This window comes from Ictalurus furcatus, chromosome 16 (genome assembly GCF_023375685.1).
Source record: "Ictalurus furcatus strain D&B chromosome 16, Billie_1.0, whole genome shotgun sequence".
Taxonomy (NCBI): domain Eukaryota; kingdom Metazoa; phylum Chordata; class Actinopteri; order Siluriformes; family Ictaluridae; genus Ictalurus; species Ictalurus furcatus.
Window position 1 is genome coordinate 19,694,275 of NC_071270.1, and position 21,387 is coordinate 19,715,661.

Consider the following 21,387-nt stretch of genomic DNA (forward strand, 5'->3'; position numbering starts at 1 on the left):
ACAGTTGTGATTGCATAGATCTATCCATTTTCTGTACCGCATATCCTACATAGGGTCACTGGAAGCCTGGAGCCTATCCCAGGGAGACTTGGGGTACAAGGAGGGGGACACCCTGGATGGGGTGCCAACCCATTGCAGGGCACAATCAAACACACTCTATGGACAATTGCATGTCTACATGCAGGCCTTTGGATTGGGGGAGGAAACCAGAGTACCTGGAGAAAACCTCAGAAGCATGGGGAGAACATGCAAACGCCACGCACACAGGATTGAGGCGGTAATTAAACCCCCAACCCTGGAGGTGCGAGGTAAACGTGCTAATCACTAAGTTACCATGCCCCCCTGATTGCATAGATGAAACCCATAAATTAGTTCTGATGCAAACACTTGCCATCAGAAGTCACATCATTAATTTCCCCTGTGTGCAAATAAATTGTCACATGATCTCAATATAAATACACCTGAGTTTGTTAGAAAACATACCTGCACAAACAGCATCATGAAGCCCAAGTTTCATTAAAAGGTCTGGGAAAGAATCAGTCAACTCTTAAGAAGCTGGAGAGATTTATAGAATGGGAGAAGACATACGCAAGACATACATAGTTCCACATTCTACAAAGCTGGGATTTATGGAAGAGTTGTGAGAAGAAAGTCATTATTGGAAAAAATGTCTCATGTAATTCTGCATGATGTTTGTCAAAAGGCATGTTAGAGAGTTAACAAATGTGTGAAAAAAGGTTCTCTGGTCTGGTCGTTTTTTTTGGCTTTGCCGCAAAGTGCTACGTTTGGTGGAAATCCAACCCTGCTCATTACCCTGAGAATACCATTCCCGCCATGTAGCATGGTGATGATAGCATCATGTTTTGGGGATGTTTTTCATCAGCAAGGACTGGAGAACTGGTCAGGGTTGAGGGCAAGTTGAATTGAGCCATATACAGGGCAATCCTCAAAGAAAACATGTTCCAGTATGCAAGTGACTTGAGAGTGGAGCGAAGATAAACCTTCCAACTGGACAATGAGCCTAAGAATGCTGCCAAAACGACACTGGAGTGGTTGATAGAAACATATCCCTGAGGATTTGCAGCTATACTTGCAGCCAAATGTGGTTCTACCAAGTATTGACTCAGGGGGGTAAACACTTATGCAAATTCCAAATGTCTGCTATTTAATTAAAATTGTCACCAAAAAAATTTGCACCTTCAAATGTTAGACATATTGTGTAAATCAAATGGTAAAATCCCAGTTAATTCCATTTCAGTTCCAGGTTCTAACACTATAAAATGTGGAAAAGTGGGGGGAATGTAAGGCACTGTATATAACAAATGATACTGCACACAAAATGAATCATTATTTGAGTTGATAACGTCTTGTATGTCAAAGCATTTGACACCACAGAAATGCCACACCCATTTGCACCACCCAAATGCCAAAGAAAAACAATGACATGCAATAACATGATGAGATGGACACATCGAGTTTTCAGGCAAGCAAAGTACCAGTACCTCAGATGTAACATCTTTAGCGAGCAATAGACGCACATACTGACAAGAAGGAAAAAGGAAGTGTTAGTCAATGAAAAACACTTGCAGTAGAGAGAAGCTTTAGAAAAGCAGATTTTTCACGAAGAACAGTGCTCTTCATTTCCGAATATATTTATAATATTAGATGCATTTTCTCATCAACACACAACAAGAAAGGATTTGTATTTGTGTATTTTACTTCCTCATTGATAGTAGCTGACATATAGATTTAAAGAATAAATTGGTGTTTGATTTACATTAATTAAACCAATGGCCTGATCACTGAATAGTCCTTTTATTATCATATCATATCATAATGCAGTGCATGTTAGTGCAATGGGAATTTAGCAAATCTACTTTAGGGGGATTCCAGTATAAGTTTAACACATTAGATTGTTCTAATAATGAATTCAAAATGAAACAGGAAGGCAATAATATGCCCTGTTTGCGAACATATTTCAGTTCTTCCAGAGACTCTTTTTAAAACTGAAAAAGAAAGATACTTTCATTTATGGTGGCTTTTCATGTGCCTCAGCCTGTTTTAATTCCTTTTCTTTGGTGTTAAGCTGGAAAGTCCCTTGCCATTCCCTGTCTGAAAAGCCGTCAGTTCACATGATGTAAAAGAGGAATTGCCCTTCAAAGCCACAGACTTGCATCACTCTCAAGTGAGGTAACGGGGCCAGAATCATTACGAGCTTTTCATTTAAAGCTTACACTACCAGTACAACATCTACAGTACCTCTTAGTGAGCTAACCAAACACATGAAACTTCCTGTTTCAAATAAACTGGTATTATAACGACATGAGCTGAGGAAATGTAACTTAAAGGAATAGCCCTGTGAGATAAAGATAGTTAAATTATATTGATACTCTAGATCTGGCCCATGTCCAGTTCTAGGGATCTACTGATTACAGTATAGCGTTTTAATTCTTCCTACTGCTCACATCCCTGATCCAAAGACCTAATCATCAAGGTTTTCATGAGGTGCGTGAGGTGTTTTAGGTCCCCAGCACTGGACTTAATAACCCCCTGCTGTAGAAGATACTTAACTGCTATAATGCAAAACAACTGCTTTTCTATTCATTATGAAACTCACACTGTTGTCGTCAGCCTTCTCCCGACGCCTGACTTTGTGTGTCTCATAATCTTCCATTAGGGTCTGCATGAAGTTTTTAGGCCGCTGGCTTCCGCCTGAGTCATCACTCCCCAGATCAGAAAGAGGGGATGGGAGTGCACCTTCGGAAGAAGCTGGAGATACTGGTGGGGCAACACGGATCTTTTCAATTTTACCTGAGCCAATGGAAGTAGAAAAGCATGTAAATGAGGATAAAAAAAGCAAGGTGATGTTAAGTGAAAGAAGTTAATGAGTAGGTCAGTAATGCTAATGGAGCGAATGGATCCAAGAGTTAGTATTATGTTTACCAGCAGCTGCCTTATCCAACCATATAGCTTTTCTAGCTATAATTATCTGAATCACTTCTTTATTTATAAAGTATGTTGATTGTTACAGTAATAATACACCCTAAACAGAAATGACTTCATCAGTCTCAGACCATTCAGCAAGTATTTTTTTTAATGATTTTTATGATGAATAGCACAAATGATGAGTTAGTGTAATTTGAGAGAGAACTAACAAAACCAGAGGAAAAATCACAGAGACAACTCTTAAAATAACTATTATTTAGACCTGGACTCCTATTGGTGAATTTGTACCTCACTAACAATAAATGAATCCTAACTGGACTGGGATCTTTCCAACAAAAACTATGTTCCAGTTGGTAATGTCACATTTCAGCATCAGATAACACTGAGGAGAGAAAAAGAGAAAGCTACTCTAAGACACATTCTTGACGATAAGTAGTGCAGAAGGCAGAGAAGGGGAGATAACCTTTAATGTTTGCTTGTAGCTCTATACTGTCATTCCTCATTTAAGCTGAAGGGATTTTAATGGAAGGAATTTGTTGGCCTATAGACCAGTGCCTTGTTAAGTCCTAAGCAAAATCTTGAGACAGTCATACCTTAAAAGAAGCAGCAGACTAAAGATATATTAACAAATACTGTATACTACTATTCTGTCACTTGAAAATTTGTTTCCATCTAAAAAATAAATAAAATTGTTTGTTTTATGATATTTTGCAATATACAAAACTTCATAACTTCAGTTTTCAATGGTTTTGCGTAAAGATGACTGATAATTATTATTACAACTGTATGCAAAATCATAAAACAATAAGTAAAACAATGAATATGTAGGGTTCAGTAGAATATCTTCAAAAGTACAACTGAAATATCCCTGTTTACAATATGTTATAATCACAATGACTGGACTCTTAACCTTTAAAATTTAAGTAAAATATTACTAAATGGTAACGATTTTTTAGGTATAGAAAAACAACGCTCCCGTGACAAAATATAATGTGTTCCAAAGTCTCTAAAGCGATCTTTGACTACCCCCATTAATTTAACTTTAGTATTCCAACCAGCTCTCAACACATGATCCAGAAAGTCTTCATTCTGTAGTCCTATATTTAAACATAATCCTAAAAAAGTATGTTGTTATCTGAAACATAAAAGTATGGATTGATGAAGGTTCTATAACACTGGTGTGATACAGTGGCGGCCTTTGAGTCAGCCTGACCCATGATGACCTTGAGCCTTTGCCATTGTATAGAAGGGATTCGTAACAATATTGTGCAATTCATTGTGCCACCACCAGAGGGCAGTAATTGATTGAGATTTAAAGATAAACACGTTTATGTATTGCTCTTTACCATTAAGTAAAACAAATGTGACAAATAATACACTGTTTTCCATCAACCTACATTTTAAAAAACTTTGTGAAAGCTTGCTGTCAAATAAATATAAGATTGAAAGTCTGACAAACAAAAGCAACAAACTCAAAGCAGTCATTTGTCCCAGACAGTGGTATAGACGCAGCACACTACTTTTATTTTTAAACACTGCCCATGACTGTTGCTGGTCTGTGGGGAAGTATGTGCACCTTTCACAAACCCAACCCATTCCTTTCAAAAATCTTAAAACTAGGAGAGTCCAGAAATATGACTCAAAGGTGGTAGCTAATGACTGTCAAATGTTGGGCTATAATGCAATTAGGTCAAGGTTTTGGTGCTACCTTCTGTGGCATCCTAAAGTAGTGCAGGTGGTTATCTGTTCCTTTAGTTTTAACAAATCTATGACATGTACCTGTGTCCTCTGTGGCTGTTCATTTAAAGTTAATGGTCTGGGACCAAATAAGAGTGACTTTTAATATTCCAGTCTAGGCCATTTCATTTTGGTTACCTTCAGTCATTTCAAATAGCTCATCATACATATTTTACAGATGTGTCTCAGTACTATGAAAATTAATATAGAGAATGTAGAAAGCATTTAATTACTGTAAATAGCATTAGCAGATCTGCTTTACATGACCATATAAAATAGGCTAGCACAAGAATTAGGTCAGAGTATAAACAAAGTGCACTCAAACTGTAGAAGTAGCAGAACTGCTACCCAAATATTATTCTCTATGTACAGAATATAAAACTGGCTTACCAGGAGCTGTCTTCCCACCAAGGACTAATTTGGCTGGAAGGCTGTTGGTCTTTTGTTTGTGAATGGGATTAATGCTGGGATGCAAAATCTGGGCTTGTCGTTCCCGGCGAAGCTCTTCCTCCCGTTCCTGGGCAGCCCGGATCTCTTCCTCAATCATGGACAGAGTCCTCTGCTTGCGTGAACGCAGTTTGAAAGGCCCTGAGGTGACTTCTGTGCCTTGTGCAGTAGTCACAGATGCTGTGCTTCGGAGCTCTGCTGCCTCTGAGTACTTACTGAAATAGCTGAAATCTGGCTTCTCACTTGGTGGAGGAGAAGGACTTGGGGGCCTGTAAGCATTCACCGTTATAACTGAAGTTGCTTGAGCTGTAGGCACCTGTACAGTAGTTGTAGAAGCTATGGTTTTCTTTTCTTCCACAGGGGATGGCTCTGTATCAGGTGGCATGTAAGGAGATTTCTCCTCAGGTGTTGGTGGTGAAGGTTCTGAAGTCTCTTCTTGTCGCTCTGGGATTGGGGAGGACTGCTGCACAGCCTGGAGTGGTTCCCATTTGTTTGTCTGATGTGCAATAGCTTGCTGGATGGCATTTTGGACCAAGATACCTGCATGATATTCAAGTTCCTCCTCTGTCAAGCTGTCTGTTTGATAGGTGCAACTTGGTGATTTGGTGCTGCCCTCCACTTTCCCACTAATAGGTGTTGTGGCCAGTGGGGTAGAGGGGAAAGAGTAGTCACCAAAGGAATTCTCCAAGGCGGCGCTTATGATCTCATTGGAGGCACCACTGTCACTTATGTTATCCATGCTGAAATCATTGGACAAGGTCTCGAGCATAGTGGTATCCTGAGATCTAAGAGATAGGTCATCCAATCCGGAGTCTATCTCCTCAGGATGAGAGGAACTGTTAATGGATTGGTGGTGCAATTCATAGTCTTCATCCTTGAGGATGGTCATCACTGCTCGGGCACAGGTAAAGTCATCATTTTTCACTTCAGTGTCAGACATACTGTCCCTGCTTTGTATGGGAGAATCTCCAGAACTGCAAAAAACCCTTTCAATTTTTACATGGTTCATTTCACCGCCATCTTCCAGGGTGACTCTACCATGGCTGGTGACTGTTATAGAGCTGCTTGACCTATCAATATCAGAGGCCCTGGAGAACGGTTTGGCAGAGTATATCTGGGGAGACACACTTCTTTTTGTGGCTGGCTGTTGCTGTTGGTGCTTACTGTGCTCCATCTGAAGGAACTGTTGGCGAGCTGCAGAAAAATCAATCCCTTGAACCACAATGTCCTCCTTATTTCCCATTTCAGGCTGGAAAAAGGAGACTGTCTGTTTAGGGGACGGCTGTGGTACTCGGTTTGCTTCAGGCCTCTTCTGCTTCCTCTCTTCATATCTTCTTAGTGACTCTAATTTTTCTGGTTCCAACTCCTCCTCCAGTGTCTTTTCTTGTGGTGGGTTCCACCACTTTGCTGCAATTCCTGGATTTTTCTTGACTGCTTGGTCGCGAATGAGCTCCAAGCGCTCTCTCTCCAGCTCTGCAATCTCCTCTGAAGGCCTGACCTTTTTCACCCTTATTTCTTTCTCTGTTGGGGTATCAAAAAGCTTGGATGGCTTTTTCTCTTCATAGAAAGGACGAAGTTCAAATCGGGCCTCATTCTTGACTGTATCATTATCAGGTGACCTATTGTAGTCATCACCTATTATTCCTGGATGACCATTTGGTTTGGAACTGTTCAGACTGTCTTCAACATAGGTGGTCTGTTGTTTTCCTTCTACAACTACTTCATGACCTACTGAGGATGACGCATCAGAAATGTGAACAGATGGCCCATTTCCATCAACATATATTGCTTGGAACACAGGGGAATAAGTTCCATTTGAAGTCATCTCAGCTCCAGTGTCACAACAGTTGGCCTCAAGCACCTCGTCGAGATAACGTATTTCCTGGGCAACTTCTCCTTCATCCAGCACTTCTCCTTTGTGCTTCACACCATTCTGGCCATTTGATGCATGATTAAGCTGGCTTTTGCTTTGCACCTCAACCTCCATGTCAGTCTTACCTCCACTTATAACACTGACTGGGTCTAAGAAACTGACACTCTTCAGGCTCTTCTCTGAGGTCCTTCTGCTCTTTAGTTCAGTGTCATCCTCTATGAGCTGGCAAGATTTCTGAAAACAAACAGAAACCTAAAATGAGCTCAGGTCATTTCTTCTGACATCTCATACTAGTAATGGAGCCACCATTTGGGGAACATAACATAAGCTTAACCCTTATTATTCTTATGTTTACGTAATCTGCGCACAGCACAGAGCTGAAAGGAAGCATTGCATTGGACCATCATGCATAATAGAGGAATACAACATGATAAGATGTGAAAGATAATGTGTTTGAATGGGTTTGTTGAACTCTGACCCAGGCAATCTGATCCTAGGTATAAATAATTTAAGAGGAAACCTTTTAGAATCCACAGTGATGACAATCGAATCATAGGACACCACAGAGAGTGAAGTATACAAGAAACCCATTCTTATGGAATAACAAAATACACAATCTTATTTATAACTGTGCTCACCAGCTACCCATGATTCCAAGAAAATTGAATGTATTGCAAGATTTTTTTTTTTTTTTGTATATTATATTATTGTACAGTCAGAATTGTTTCCAGATGAAAATGTCAATAATTTAATCATCTTGTGTAAAGAAATTATGTTAATGGGAACCTTAAAGGGTATTCTGTCTGGCTCAGTTCCCTGTCTGCTCCAGATGGTGCTGTTTAATGGCCAAACGAATAATTTCACTGAAAAAGTGGAATTGATTTTAGGTCAGCTGAGTCTTCTTTGTTTACAGGGGACTAATAAAGGGATAATCCGCTAGGGGTTTGACACAGATTGAGGAGCTGAGTGAAGTGGAGTCTCTGATGTGTGAGATATAGAAGGGTGTCACAAAGATCCTAAAGCCCATCAGTCTTCAGGGGAAAATACCATAGAGTCAGCTCATCATAATTTTAAATGGTTGTCTTTTAACCAGGTAAGGCAGACTGTTTTTGATGTCAGAATTATAAATATGGGCATTGTATATAATATGCACAAAATCCTAGATTAACTAGAAAATCTAGGAGGGAGTAAAGAAGAGGTATAGTAAATGCATGATGGACTGGGAAACATTTCATATAGTGACATTTTAACATTTTCTTCTATATATAGTTCTGGAAAACTACAAGCTTTTCTGAACTTAAATAGTTTTTCCTTTTGCTAGAACTTTACTTGGGTATCTAAACTACAAATACGGTGACATCATTTTAAAGCCTGATTTTAAAGGAGCATCACAAACATTTTATGAATCAGTATCTGATCAGAAAGGGATAGATTTGGCTTATTTTGCTATGGCACATAGCTATCCAGCAACTTGATCAAAGCCTGATATTCACTGTGCGAGGAAATCACAAATAGCTAACAAGATCTTAGACATCTTTAGGTAGAGTGACTGTTTTTATAGACCATCACACAAATTTTAATAATTTGTCCCAAGAACCTATGCTTATGGCTTCTTGGATGCTCATATTTTTTGATTCCCCCAAAATTTCAGCATGTCTCCTGCTGAAACACAGCATTGAGCTGTAAAATTTCATAAACATGTAACATTTCAAAGAGATTTACAATGTAGAAAATTACTGACTTTTCATACGAGTGCACACTGACAACAGGTTCAGTGAACAACAGAAATTCAATTGCTCAGCAATTACATTTACTTGTAGGTGTGCATGCCTGAGCAGTTTTAATTGTTCCCTGTTGGTTAACAGTTAGTGTTTGTGAAAGGTCTCTGGTCTGTAAATAACACAGGTGCTGTTAAACACACCTCATACAAATAACGAGCAGTGAGAAAGAAGTTATATATGGTATGTGTCAACTTACAGCAAGCCCATATATATTTTAAGTGCTCTGTTGACTATGTGTCACTGGACACAAAAAGAGAAGTACACATAGCACTGGAATGAGGCCAATATACTTGTATAAAACATGACAATCTCTTAAAGTTCTCTGGATAAAAAGAATAGGCATATCTATCACCAGACATGCATCATATTATGTTTGGATATCAAGTTAGTCATGTTTAGCTAAACATTCTGAAGTGCTTTTCAGAATGTGAACTTTTCCCCAGGTCTCTGTTGTAAACTAACATCTGCAAAAATAAATAAATGTTTTTTATTTATTTATTTATTTATTTTTTTTTTACGTAAGTTCTGCAATTCTCTCCTTAAAACATTTTCAGTGCCTTTATAACCCTAAAACACATCTGCACCAGATCATTTCTGGTTTGGTTTTACAAAAACACTAATTCTAATGAAACGCTTGTCTCATTGTCTTCAAGGCACTGTTTATACACATTGGGAGGGGTCATGTGGCATGTCTTTAATGCGTCTTTTTGTTATATCAGACAGTTTTCAATGAAAGCCCCTGTTCTTTCCCACTTGTTTTTGCCTCAGGGTGTGCTCACTACCACAGGATGATCCATCTTCTCTATATGCCCTATATATACCTCTGATATGTATACCTCTGAGCCAGTGTTGAAATTTTCTGTGATGTGAGCCTCTCCAAGTAACAAAAGATTAATCTGTCTCAAAGCTGGTCATTTTACTGATGAACTCAGTGTTATTTCAACACTCATCTGGAAACTTAAAGGAACTTGATCATTTGACCTCTGAATCCAAACCATAAAAAAATCAAGACAACATTTGCAACACAAATCTGGATCAAATAAGGAAACTGAATCATTACCACATAAAATGGGCTTCCAATCCCTTTAGCAATAGCATTTCTAACGGGCCATGATACATTTTCAGTGTGAAGGACTATTCATTGTATTGTATTGTATTATGGGATTGTTATTGTTCTCAATGGGTAATAGTGGTGTAATCCAATGACACTATCTCTACCTGTATCTGTTTAATATTCACACTAAACACACTGTAAAACACAGAAAAAACCCTGCCTGATATTTTCTAATGAATTTAGGTTTTAGGTTTTATTTCCCAAAATATAAACAAACTAATTGCCTAATTTAAGCCATTGCAACCCTGACCAGGCAGTTACTAAGGTTGCTGTAAATGCATCATACAATGCTGCACATACTTGTTTGTCCCATGAGCGTGATATCTGACCATTCACTTGTGTCCGATTGAAAGTAAAATTTCCTGCATTTGCTCCTGCTTTTGTTGCATACTGCAGGATCCGAGTCCTGAAATGCACCTCTAGTCTCAACCAGATGCTCTGGCAAGCATTCTAAAAAAAAGTTTAGAACAAATTATCTGTTCATTCTGAATAATGTATTCGTATTTGGTTACATTCCTAGAGGGTATCTTCATCTGAAACAGAAGGGCTAAAAGGGTTTGTGAATATTGTAGGAATGAGGCCACAAGGTGTTGCAATTACCATTACCATCATATCATGGCCCCTTTATCAATATGCTAACAATTCCAACACAGACATGCTGCAATTTTCAAATCTCCATCACATTTTTATTTTGGCATAAGGACAGACAGATGGAAACTGCCCCCTTCTGAGATGTCTGCGGCAGCTCACTAGCCACACATTTCCTGTCCTAACCTGTCCTGCAACACTCCCTTACCTATAGATTGCCTTGTTGAGTTTTGTGACCCCAGCATTCTTCCCTTCTCTCTCTCACTTTCTCTAGGTCTCAGTCTTGGTCATGCTTCTTGGCAGCTTAGGCTGTAATAAGTCTCAATCTCAGTGGGGGGATGTGGATGCCCGCTGGGCCGCCTCTGACATTCCCCACATAGTTCAGCTGAACTCGAGGCTCCCGCTGCCTAATACAAGCGATGAAGGATACGCAGCCCTGGCTCGTTTAATGAAAGCATGTGTTTCTGTGAGTATTTGTGTGCAAAGTAAATGAGACCATCATAAACAGTGCTTAGATGGATTTCACTCCTTACATTTTTGTAACATTCTTGAAATGTTAGCATTGAAGCATCTGGGAATGATTAGCAGATTACACATGATTAACACAGTCGGACCTCCCCTGACGCAGAAGACACACTGGGTTGGAATCGCTTGCTCAAACAAAACTTGCTGAAAGCATGTTGGTAATGCTAGAAGCCTTTGGCCAGCACTCTGAGGTTTTGAGTGTCTGACAGAAAGCACAGAATGCAATCAAAGGAGCATCACACAACACTGCTGACAATCCTCAAATCCTCCTTTTCATTCTCTTTACAGAAACAACATCTCACCAAGATAAGAATTAAAAACAACAGCTCGGTTTGAATGACCAAAATATTAGTGAGATTTGACTTGAGCACACTGGAATAACCAGAATTCTTTCAGACTCATAAAACCTGCCTGAATTTTAGGATTTTGCTATAAACACAATGAGCTAAACAGCATTTCAAAGATGGCGATATCAATGTGCCAAATTTACCTTTTAATAATGAATTCCCTCCAACTTCTCTTTAAGTTTTCAGTCATTCACTTGGCAAAGTTTCCAATCAATGAGTGGAGAATCAAAACAGAAAGTCCCTTTCCATCCAGGCAAATGATAAACTCCTAGCTGCGAGACCAAATTTCCCTTTTAACATCCCTACACTGCAGGGCAGTCATGACCCAAATAAAGCTCTTCACATAAAGTTCTACTGGTCTTTGAGAAAGCCAATGAAACTCTGCCTAGCACAACACAATCCTTTTCCTGGCTACTCCTTCTATTTCCCTTTTTCCTCCTCCTCCTCCTTCTGAGTGTGTATGTGAACCAGAGGCACACCTCACCCACTCTCCATGTTCTGTTTCCTCCTGATTTCCCCCCTCTCTTCTACAATGCCTCTCTTCTCTCTGCCTCTCTGATTTCTTGCCTTCTCTGGCTATGGGCTATGATGTCATAGGCAGAGGGGGTTTGGTTTTGAGAGAGGGGAATGTGCTCCCTGGACACTCATACACAAAGACCCCTGTGTCAGAGCCAGTCCTCTGTCCCTCTGCCCCACCTACACATAGCCTTGTATCACACAAAAAAGCCCCCAAAACACACTTTAGACCCCCAGACAGATGCAATGGAGTAGTAACACCACCTAAAAAGGAGATTACAGGATTGCTGGGTGGAGTCAGTGTCAGTGAGCCCAGCCTAAATATGAGCGCCACTTTCTAGGTGTATCCTCCAACTATGACAGAATAAGGAGTGACTCAAAAAATTTCATCTTGGAAATACGGATTTATGCCAATGCTTACACCACAGACAAACAGATACCCTCACGCTCTATTACAGCATCCTCCTTTTAGGACATATTACCAGACAGGAACCTCAGGGTTCGTCTAGTGTAATCTGGGCACTGGACATTTAATGAAAAAAATGGGCCATAGTTCAGAGACTCTAGTTTTCTAATATGAAACATTACAGTTTCAGATCTTTTGTTGTTTCTCCTCCAATCACATCCATCCATTTTCCGTAATGCTTATCCTACAGGTGAGCCTGGAGCCTATCCCATCGAACTCAGGGCACACTCTGGACAGGGTGCCAACCTTGCAACCTGCATTGCAACCGCACACTATAGACAAATTGGAAATGCCTATCAGCCTACAACGCACGTCTTTGGACTGGGAAACCTGGGGCAGCATGGGGAGAAGTTACAAGCTCCATGCACACTGGGCAGGGGCATGATTTGAACCCCCAACCCGTGAGCTGCAAGGCAAATGTGCTAACCACTAAGCCACAGTGCACGTTGCAGTTACACAGTAAACACTCTTTAAATAAGTAAATCTAGAGTCTTTAAGGGTTCTAGCTATTAATGTTAAAGTATACTTTTTAACATTGTTTTCTTAGCAGCAAAAATATTCCACACACCCCTGTATTTCACTAACCGTTCTGGTGTGTAGTACGCAATGATCTATTCTTATCATTGTGTGTGATAGAGTGGACCGCATTATTGTCTTTGAAATGCTGAAGCAAAAATAGCACAATGAGTCCTCGTCCCAGGGAAAATGCCATCTAAGACTTTTAATGTCCTTGTGGCATAACGAATGAACTGACTTTTTCTGGGTTTTAAATTAACCACAGAAAACAATTGCATACTGATAAGAGTAACCAAGGTTACAGTAAGCTCTTATTGAGAACTGACTGTTGCTACTTTAAATCAAGGTTATTTATTTAAGTTACTCTGCACTAAAATATTAATATAATGTTCAATACCAAATTATACTATTCCTGTCATTTCAGTGAAAATAGCTATGATTTTTCCCACTAAGGATTCTTTACTATGACTTAAATAGAAAACATGTATAGCGGCAGGAGTGTGTTTTTTGAGACTTCTCACATTTTACAGTCTCCTTGGAACATTTTGTGAAAGAGAAAATCTCTGTTCTACATAGAATCCTTGACTGTTTCCCTATAGGGGGTGAAGTGAAGTATAGTTTATAATTCCAGAGATCTTTTAAAAACTGTAACAAAATTATCAACATTAAATGCATGCCAAGTGAGACAGTCATCGGAACTTGAGTATGGCCCATAATATGATATGGTGTTATTGAATTTTTTTTTAGCTTTAGGTGTTTTTACAATCTATTGAAAGTATCTCAGTTTAGACAGATGATTGATCGCCTTGAATTCCTTCTGCCTGCACCTTTTATCCTGCAGCAATACATAAGCAATACTAAGCAATAATAAGTATTTAATCTTGCAGCAATACTAAGTGCCATTAAGTTGATTTTTTTTTATTAAAATTTAATGTCCCAGTGTGCTGTACATAAAAAAGATTTACAAAAATGTTTTATGTTAAAAGATAAAAGGTTTTATAATACAGCACATGATTAATGTGCTACATGTGGTTTAGTTTTCAGACCCTTACTCAGAAACTGGAGCAGCTGAACTCATGGGAAATTTCACCAAGCAATATCTGGCTTTAATTTCCACAGTGAGCATTTAGTTTCATATTTGTGATTTCCCTGAAAGAGGAATTTCAGGACGCTTTAGTAATCAAGCAATGGCCTTATCTATCTTCTGTAATGCCCAATAGCTCCAAATGGAAAATCCATGTTTCTGTATTTCGAAACACACAGCCAGCTGTATCACCACCAAATTGCGTGAAATTGATGTTTTATCAGTTTTTCTTCTCACTCAAACACCACCAACGCCCGGAATAAAACAACCGTGTGTCTAACAATTCTGCATGCCAAGGCACTGAGCCGCCTCCATTAGCAGCCCACACAGCAAAATCACTATTGTTAAAATTAACACCTAGAGTGTTACGCTGATCCCAAGTGTATACTCTGTAATTACACCAGCCTGTGATGTACCAAATATCACAGTTATAAGCAGGCACTCACTTATTAGAGACCTTTTTTGTCTAGTCATAAAACTCCATTTGATGTCTAATAGTTGGTGTTACACATCACAGCAGACCTACAACACTGCTGAGCAGAAACAAGTTAACATAAACAACCTAAGCTATACAAACTGCTTCAGACATGCTTACCATGCAATTACCATGAAATTAAATGCTTCACAAAACGCTTGTCTTTAAGGTTCAAAAAGCAGAGCTTTTCTGGCATAATTCACGATGCCTTAAGATTGTCAAGAAAAACTAAACACAATTTGAACCTTACAGCAAGGATGGTTTGTGAAGGTCATGGATAGAAGGTTTTGCTGAAATATAGGTCAGTGTGAGCAAATCAATACACAAGGCCACTGATGGTTACACACACACACACACACACACAAACACACACAAACACACATTATTCAGAACAATAGACAGGACATAGCAAAAGAAATCAGGTTACACCCATTTCTTTGAAGAAAGAAACCTTAAAAAACAAACCAACTGCTAAAGTAATTAAAAGGTTAGATGACATCCTCTAGCATACCGCCTCTTCTGTGTAGGCAACGATTTTGAGAAAAAAGAACTCATTGAAGTAGAAATAGGAATGACTGTGAGGTTTGTGAGAGATGTGAATACTTTATACAAGCCAGCACAAGCATGTACTCTGAAATAGGTTATAAAAAAGTCCTATAGAGGAAAAATGCTTGAGAAATCCTTGAAGGTTCTATTGAATCCCTATCAGAGAGACAGGCAAGCTAAGAACCCTTAACTATCCAAAAAATGGTGGCATGGTGGTACAGTGAGTAGAATCTTACAGCTCCAGGGTCTCCAGTTCCCCCTCATGTGCTTTTGTCCCTGTTCCTCTGGGTTCTCCAGTTTCCTCCTGCTATCCAAAAATGCACATAATTGGATTGTCTATGCTAAATCCCCAATACCCCTTGGTGTTAATGAGTGTGTGCATTGTGCCCTGCAATGGACAGGACTCCCATCCAATGTGTATTCCTTACGTGCACCCAGTGTCCCTGGGATAGGCTGTGGACCCTCCATGACCCTGATCAAGATGAAGCACTTACTGCATACACACAGTAGCTTGAAAACTCTATGGTGCCATGCTATTATGGGAGGGTTATGACTATTGTGCTAAGAGCACTTGAGAGAAATCCTGATTCATCAATACTCCACTGAATGAACAAATGATATAAGACTATATAAAAGGTAAGAATTCATGGAGAACTTACAGTAGTTACCCCTTAAAGCTTTGTGCATTTAGAGGCAGATCAGTGGGAGAACAAACTGGGAGGACAGGCAGGCGAAGGCCTCACACCCTGCTTCAAGCACTGCTGAAAATATAACCTCTAATCTGGAGAAGGTGGTTGCATATACACAGCGTAGGAGGCTCATCTGTATACTGTCAGCAGCCTGAGATAGCCTGGCAGCACACACAAACCACTTCAGACAAGCAAAGCCAGATCTTAGATTTCCCAGCTTGATGACCCCTACTTGTGTCATTTGCTTTCAGTTAAGTTTTGTTTATCATGTGCGTTTGTTTTGGTCCTGTCTCCACCTCTGTCCTGTCATTGGTCTGTTTCCAACTATACTCACATGTTCTGTGTTTCATGTAGAATACTTTGCGTCTTGTTTCCTGTGTTTTGATGTTTAGACCCATGTCTGTGTTATCATATATGATTATGAATTATTCACTGTTATCTTCTCTTCCCTTATTTACACTAGGGACAGTGATGATAATTCATGGATTGCCCCTAATAAATATGACATGGCTTTTACATACTTCCATCCTGCCTCATATAACCGCACATTACAGTTTAGAATCAGTAACCAAATCCGTTTTCAGAATCATACGATTTCTATCAGTGACACAGATTTCAATTCATTTTGACAATTCCAAAATAGCTAAAATAAGTTGTATACCAAAGAAAATCTTTACATAAATTCTCCAATACCCAGCCTGAGCCTCTTTCCTCCACCACCTGTCAGTATGTCTGTCAAACATCTCACTGTTTATCACAGTGCTTAACTTAAATTAAATCCCTGGAAGATTGCTGACACCTTGAACTTCCACTTTCCTTTGAGAACTTTCTGATCACCCCTTCAAAAAATACACACTCTCTGTATATTGTTGTATAATCTACTATTGTTCTCAGCACATGGTTCTACTCTTTATCACATCCTGAGAATTTATCCATTTCTGTCCTAGTTCTTCTTCAGTCACTCAAGTCATCTCAATGCTTGACTACTGCAACTTGCGTGTGGTGTTCCAAAATGTCTTGTCTTTACTCTTCCTAAATTTATCCATGTCTCATTAATATGTAATTGAATCCTATATAGCATATATCAGATGAAATATCAATGGATTTTAACACACAGATATTTCTATAGTGAGCCTCAGTAGTTATGAGACATCGCATGAATTAGATGCAATGTATGACTGATCTGACAGTGTATTGATAAGAACACAGTCCACAGAAATATACCGCAGTCTGGTCAATGGAATGAGAATTACAACGCCTTAATAGGATAATGACCATGATGCTGGAGACATCTGTAACGTTAGTACCACAATGAAATTCAATTTTGCATATACGTAGACAGCAGAGCCGACATGGTCTCTAATCCCAATTACAAGTGTGAAGGAATCCATGACACATGACAATTTGACATTACATAGTTTAGAGCTCTGCCAGAAACAGGCTAGTGGTTTATATAAAGTTAAATCCTACTTTATTACTATTCTGTAATTAAAGTGTGACTCCTGCGATAATAATATGATTTTATGGGAATGTTGCAATAATAATATAATATTATCTGATATGGTGGAGGATTAGCAGAAGGCTAAGAGATGAATGTTGGTTGGTTCTACGTCCTGCTTGCGATTTATGAAAGTTCACTGATCTAACCAGGATTGTCTTCAGACATACAGTAGCCTGCTTTGCAGGCCCAGGGGGAGTTGTGAAATGGAGCACTAGCAACTGCTCTAAATTTGGTGATCAGACAGCAGACTGCCATACTGTGTAAGGAATTCTGCTTTTCAGAAAAACCTACAAGTTCCCTGAAAGCTACAGAGTGCATTTTCAGCTTTATTACATTGTTAAATATGATTGAAATTGAATATACCAGTGCTACCTTAGTTTCAGAGATATCATTATGCACTGTGTTCATACGGCCAGATTGGGTTGAACATGTAATCGTTTTTTTATGATAAAAACTTTCTGACTGGTCAGAAGGTTTTGATTAATTTTCTATAACAGCACAGCTTTGACAAAGGCAGGGAATGACTCTTTTTAGTTGTTTAGTGTAGGTGTCAACTTGTTACATGGACATTCCACAACATAAAATGTGACTATAAATGGATAAAAAGTATGACGTGTTGTTCTTTAATAAATATACTTTGTAATTGGTGGCAAATTGCTGTGGTGTAAGAGAAATAAAACACTTCAGGATGTGCTGTCTCACATTTTGGGTTGGTAATGTCACCACTCCACTTCGTTATTGATTATTTTCCAGTAACAGCACACAGTCTTGTTTAATTTCTTAAATAACCAACCAATTATTATACCAATTGATGATCCTAGCTACAATTCCCTAATTGGTTAACTGAATATAATATTATAGATATTATTAACTGGTGCGTTAAATAATAATGTCCATATTATTATGTGTTAACTGTCTACTTTGGTTTACTAACATATCTGTTTATTTATTGTGTTTTTTTTGTTCATAGTCTAATTTTGTTTGTATTTGGCAACTGAAAGTTTCTACTACATCTTGTGACTAAATATTTCTACATTTATAGGAATATAGATTTAGCATTTTAATAAGTTTGATTTCCATATTGAACAAGATAAGTGTGACTACTATTTAAGCAATTACATACAGTAAAGTACAGACTATAGTAGCTCAGAGGTGTGCACCATTGTTTTATTCCATTATGTAAAACATTTTAGGCCATATTAAAATGACCATAGCTTTAAGGAGTCATCTTAATGAGAACCATCCTTCTCTGTTATCACATATCCTTAAAGAAACATTATGGGATCTCTATGAAGCTGACACCACATGACAGTTCTGCCAAAGTTCAGACAGGTTTACAAGTTTTAACAAGACGGGCTATCACATCTGTCTCCCACTGGAAAAGTAGCTGACGAGAAACAAGTGGAGAATTCGTGTCCAGATTTTTCATCTTTTATTCTGCGGCTTTTTGCTCTTAATGTATATGTTTAAAACAGCATGTTACTTTTTGTTGTTTTGTTTTGTTGTTTTCTAACTTTTTCATTAGACTGTGCCATTAAGGACATAGAATTACTTTGGTGGCTAATGATTTTGCAAAGTAAACACATTTATAGGACAGACTGGTCAAAGCTATTTAGCAAAGCGTTAATAATAATTAATACTGACAGCAAAATAAAATTTCTTACCATAAGACTTTTATCCATTGCACGACAAAGCACTTGCCAAGGTGCTGTATACTTCAGCATGCTCTTTTATTCCTTGAGGCTTTTGTACTAAACATCAATTACTTCCCCAGCATTTTCATTAAATGCCCGTTCCTCCTTTAATTAAAGCTCACCATTTATCTGTCCTCCTTACAGGACAAAAAAACAAAAGCAGGCGCACTGGGAGTATGTTCTACCGTACTGCAGACGTCAGCAATGGACATTTGTGCAAAGTCATCTGGGAGGGCTTTTGAGCTGAAAATGAGCTTAACATCAAAAGTAATTATATGGTTCTCCTGCTTGTTCTCTTAAAGCAAAGGATCAGAGAAGGATACCATTTGCCTGATTTGAGTTGAGATCAAAAGCAAAGTTACATGGTTATGCCTTTAATGGCAAAGTTTTGTGAAACCGTGTCTGGACTGGACATTGACTTGCAGAATTTATGTAAAGATTTTCTTTGGTATGCAACTTTTGGAATTGTCAAAATTAATTGAAACCTGTGTCACGGATAGCACTCATATGATTCTGAAAACAAATTTGGTTGCTGATCCTAAACTGTAATGTGAGGCAGGATGGAAGTGTGTAACAGCTATGTCATATTTATAAGGGGCAATCCATGAATTGTCGTCATTATCCGTAGTGTAAATCAAGGAAGAGAAGATAACAATGAATAATTCATAATCATATGACAAGACAGACATGGCTCTAAACATCGAAACACAGGGAACAAGACTCAAAGTATTTTAAATCAACAGAACATCTGAGTACAATTGGAAACAGATCAATGACAGGACAGGGGTGGAGACAGGACCAAAATAAATTGGCTGGGCAGGTCTTGACTGAGTAAAGTTTAAAAAAAAAAAAAGAAGCCAATCTGGAGACAATGGAAAACAACCTGGGCTATATACAAACACTAAATGATGCCACTGTTCCAGTGAGCATCAATAAACAGATTACATCCTTAAAATATGACATCCAAAACAAGTTAGAGAGTTGCTAAAGACTAATACCTTATTTATGAAGCAAGAATTTACACCATAGGTTACAAAAGTATTCACCCCACTGAAAAGTGTTACAACCTGGAACTGCAATGGACATAATTAGGAATACACAGCACTGTTTATCATGAACCTTTGCAAAAATCAATATAGTTACAATTTAAATAAAATTCTTATTGCATCGCATAAGTATTCAACCTGTATCTGTAAAACCCCTAATTTAGTTCTAGTGTAACCATTTGCTATCAGAAGTAGAGCTAAACCTAAACATAAAGCTAAACTGGCACTCCAAGAACGCGAATGATTTACAATGAGCCAGTCAAGGCCCAGACCTCAATTTATGGCTAGTTGCAAATTTCACCAGCCAAAACATGACCACCTGAATGCTGTATATCTTAAAAATCTGTGTATGTGCAATTTTGCTCAAATCACTATTAACAAAGTTAATCAAGTGTGCCGAATTCATAAAAGAGAGAACAAGATACCTATCAGCAGGGTCTATTGCATGTTTGATCTAGTCGTTTAAGCCATTTGTCACTACATAGAGCCTAACTAATGTTTTGCAAGGTGAGAAAGACTACAGAGGCTGCCAAAATCATACTTTACATAACTAGCTTTGAAATAAAGATGATTCTACAACATGCTCTTTTCTTTTCTTTCTGGATGAGTAGCCTGAGTAGCTCTGCTAGTTTACCCATCAAAGTGGCAAGTTTGTCTACATTTGGCAGGTGGGCGAGTGTTAATTTCCAAAAAAAAAAAGAAAAAAAGAATGGAATTCCTGTTCTTTGCGAACATACATTATAAATGTACAAAACACAGCTTTCATAGCACGCAAGGTCATTAAAAGCTCCACCTAGTCATGGACACTTCAGTAGTGCTGTGAGGAGGTCGGCCAGCATGGCTTATCCTGTCTGTGTGCGTGTGTGTGTGCTGCTGGCAACCTAAATGGATCTATTTGGCTGTCATAGATCAGAATGTTTGTCCTTGCTACATACAACCCAAATTCAGAGAGCCTATAACTCTGACACACTTTTACTACTATTGAAAAAAATTCAAGCAAAATAATAATAATAATAATAATAATAATAATAATAATAATAAATATACATTTAATTGTTGGCGCCTTTCATAACACTCAAGGACACCTTACAGAAAGACCACATACAAAGAACAGCATAGTTAAAATAGATACACAAAATAAAAATAGATGAAACAATAATATAGAGGAGTTCATTATAATGAATAAGATAATTTGAACAGATGTGTTTTAATCTGGGATTTGGACTGTGAAATTGAGTCCAGCTGACGAATATGCACTGGGAGAGAATTCCAGCATTTGGGTGCAGAGCAACTGAAAGCTCTGGCACCTATAGTGCTGAGTTTAAAAGATGTAACAGTGAGTAGAAAAGCTGAGGATGATCGTAGAGAATGGGCAGGGGTATAAGGATGAAGAAGATCTAAAAGGTAGGAGGAAGCCAGATTATGAATGCCTTTAAATATGAGCAGTAGAATTTTATAGTGAACTCGTTGTTGGACCGAAGCCAGTGGAGCTGAAT

At 38.5% G+C, this 21,387-nt stretch overlaps 1 protein-coding gene across 2 annotated transcripts in view; it reads right to left on the reverse strand.

Moving 5' to 3' along the window:
• The window catches only part of LOC128620559 (A-kinase anchor protein 2), an 83,496-nt gene that overhangs the window by 5,589 nt on the left and 56,520 nt on the right, over positions 1-21,387 (reverse strand). The window contains exons 10-11 of one of the 2 annotated variants that reach the window (XM_053645699.1): positions 5,074-7,237; positions 2,618-2,811 (exon numbers count right to left, since the gene is read on the reverse strand). In XM_053645699.1, coding sequence (XP_053501674.1) covers positions 2,618-2,811; positions 5,074-7,237 — 2,358 coding nt within the window. The remainder of the gene's footprint in view (positions 1-2,617; positions 2,812-5,073; positions 7,238-21,387) is intronic. The other variant, XM_053645700.1, reaches the window with a different exon arrangement.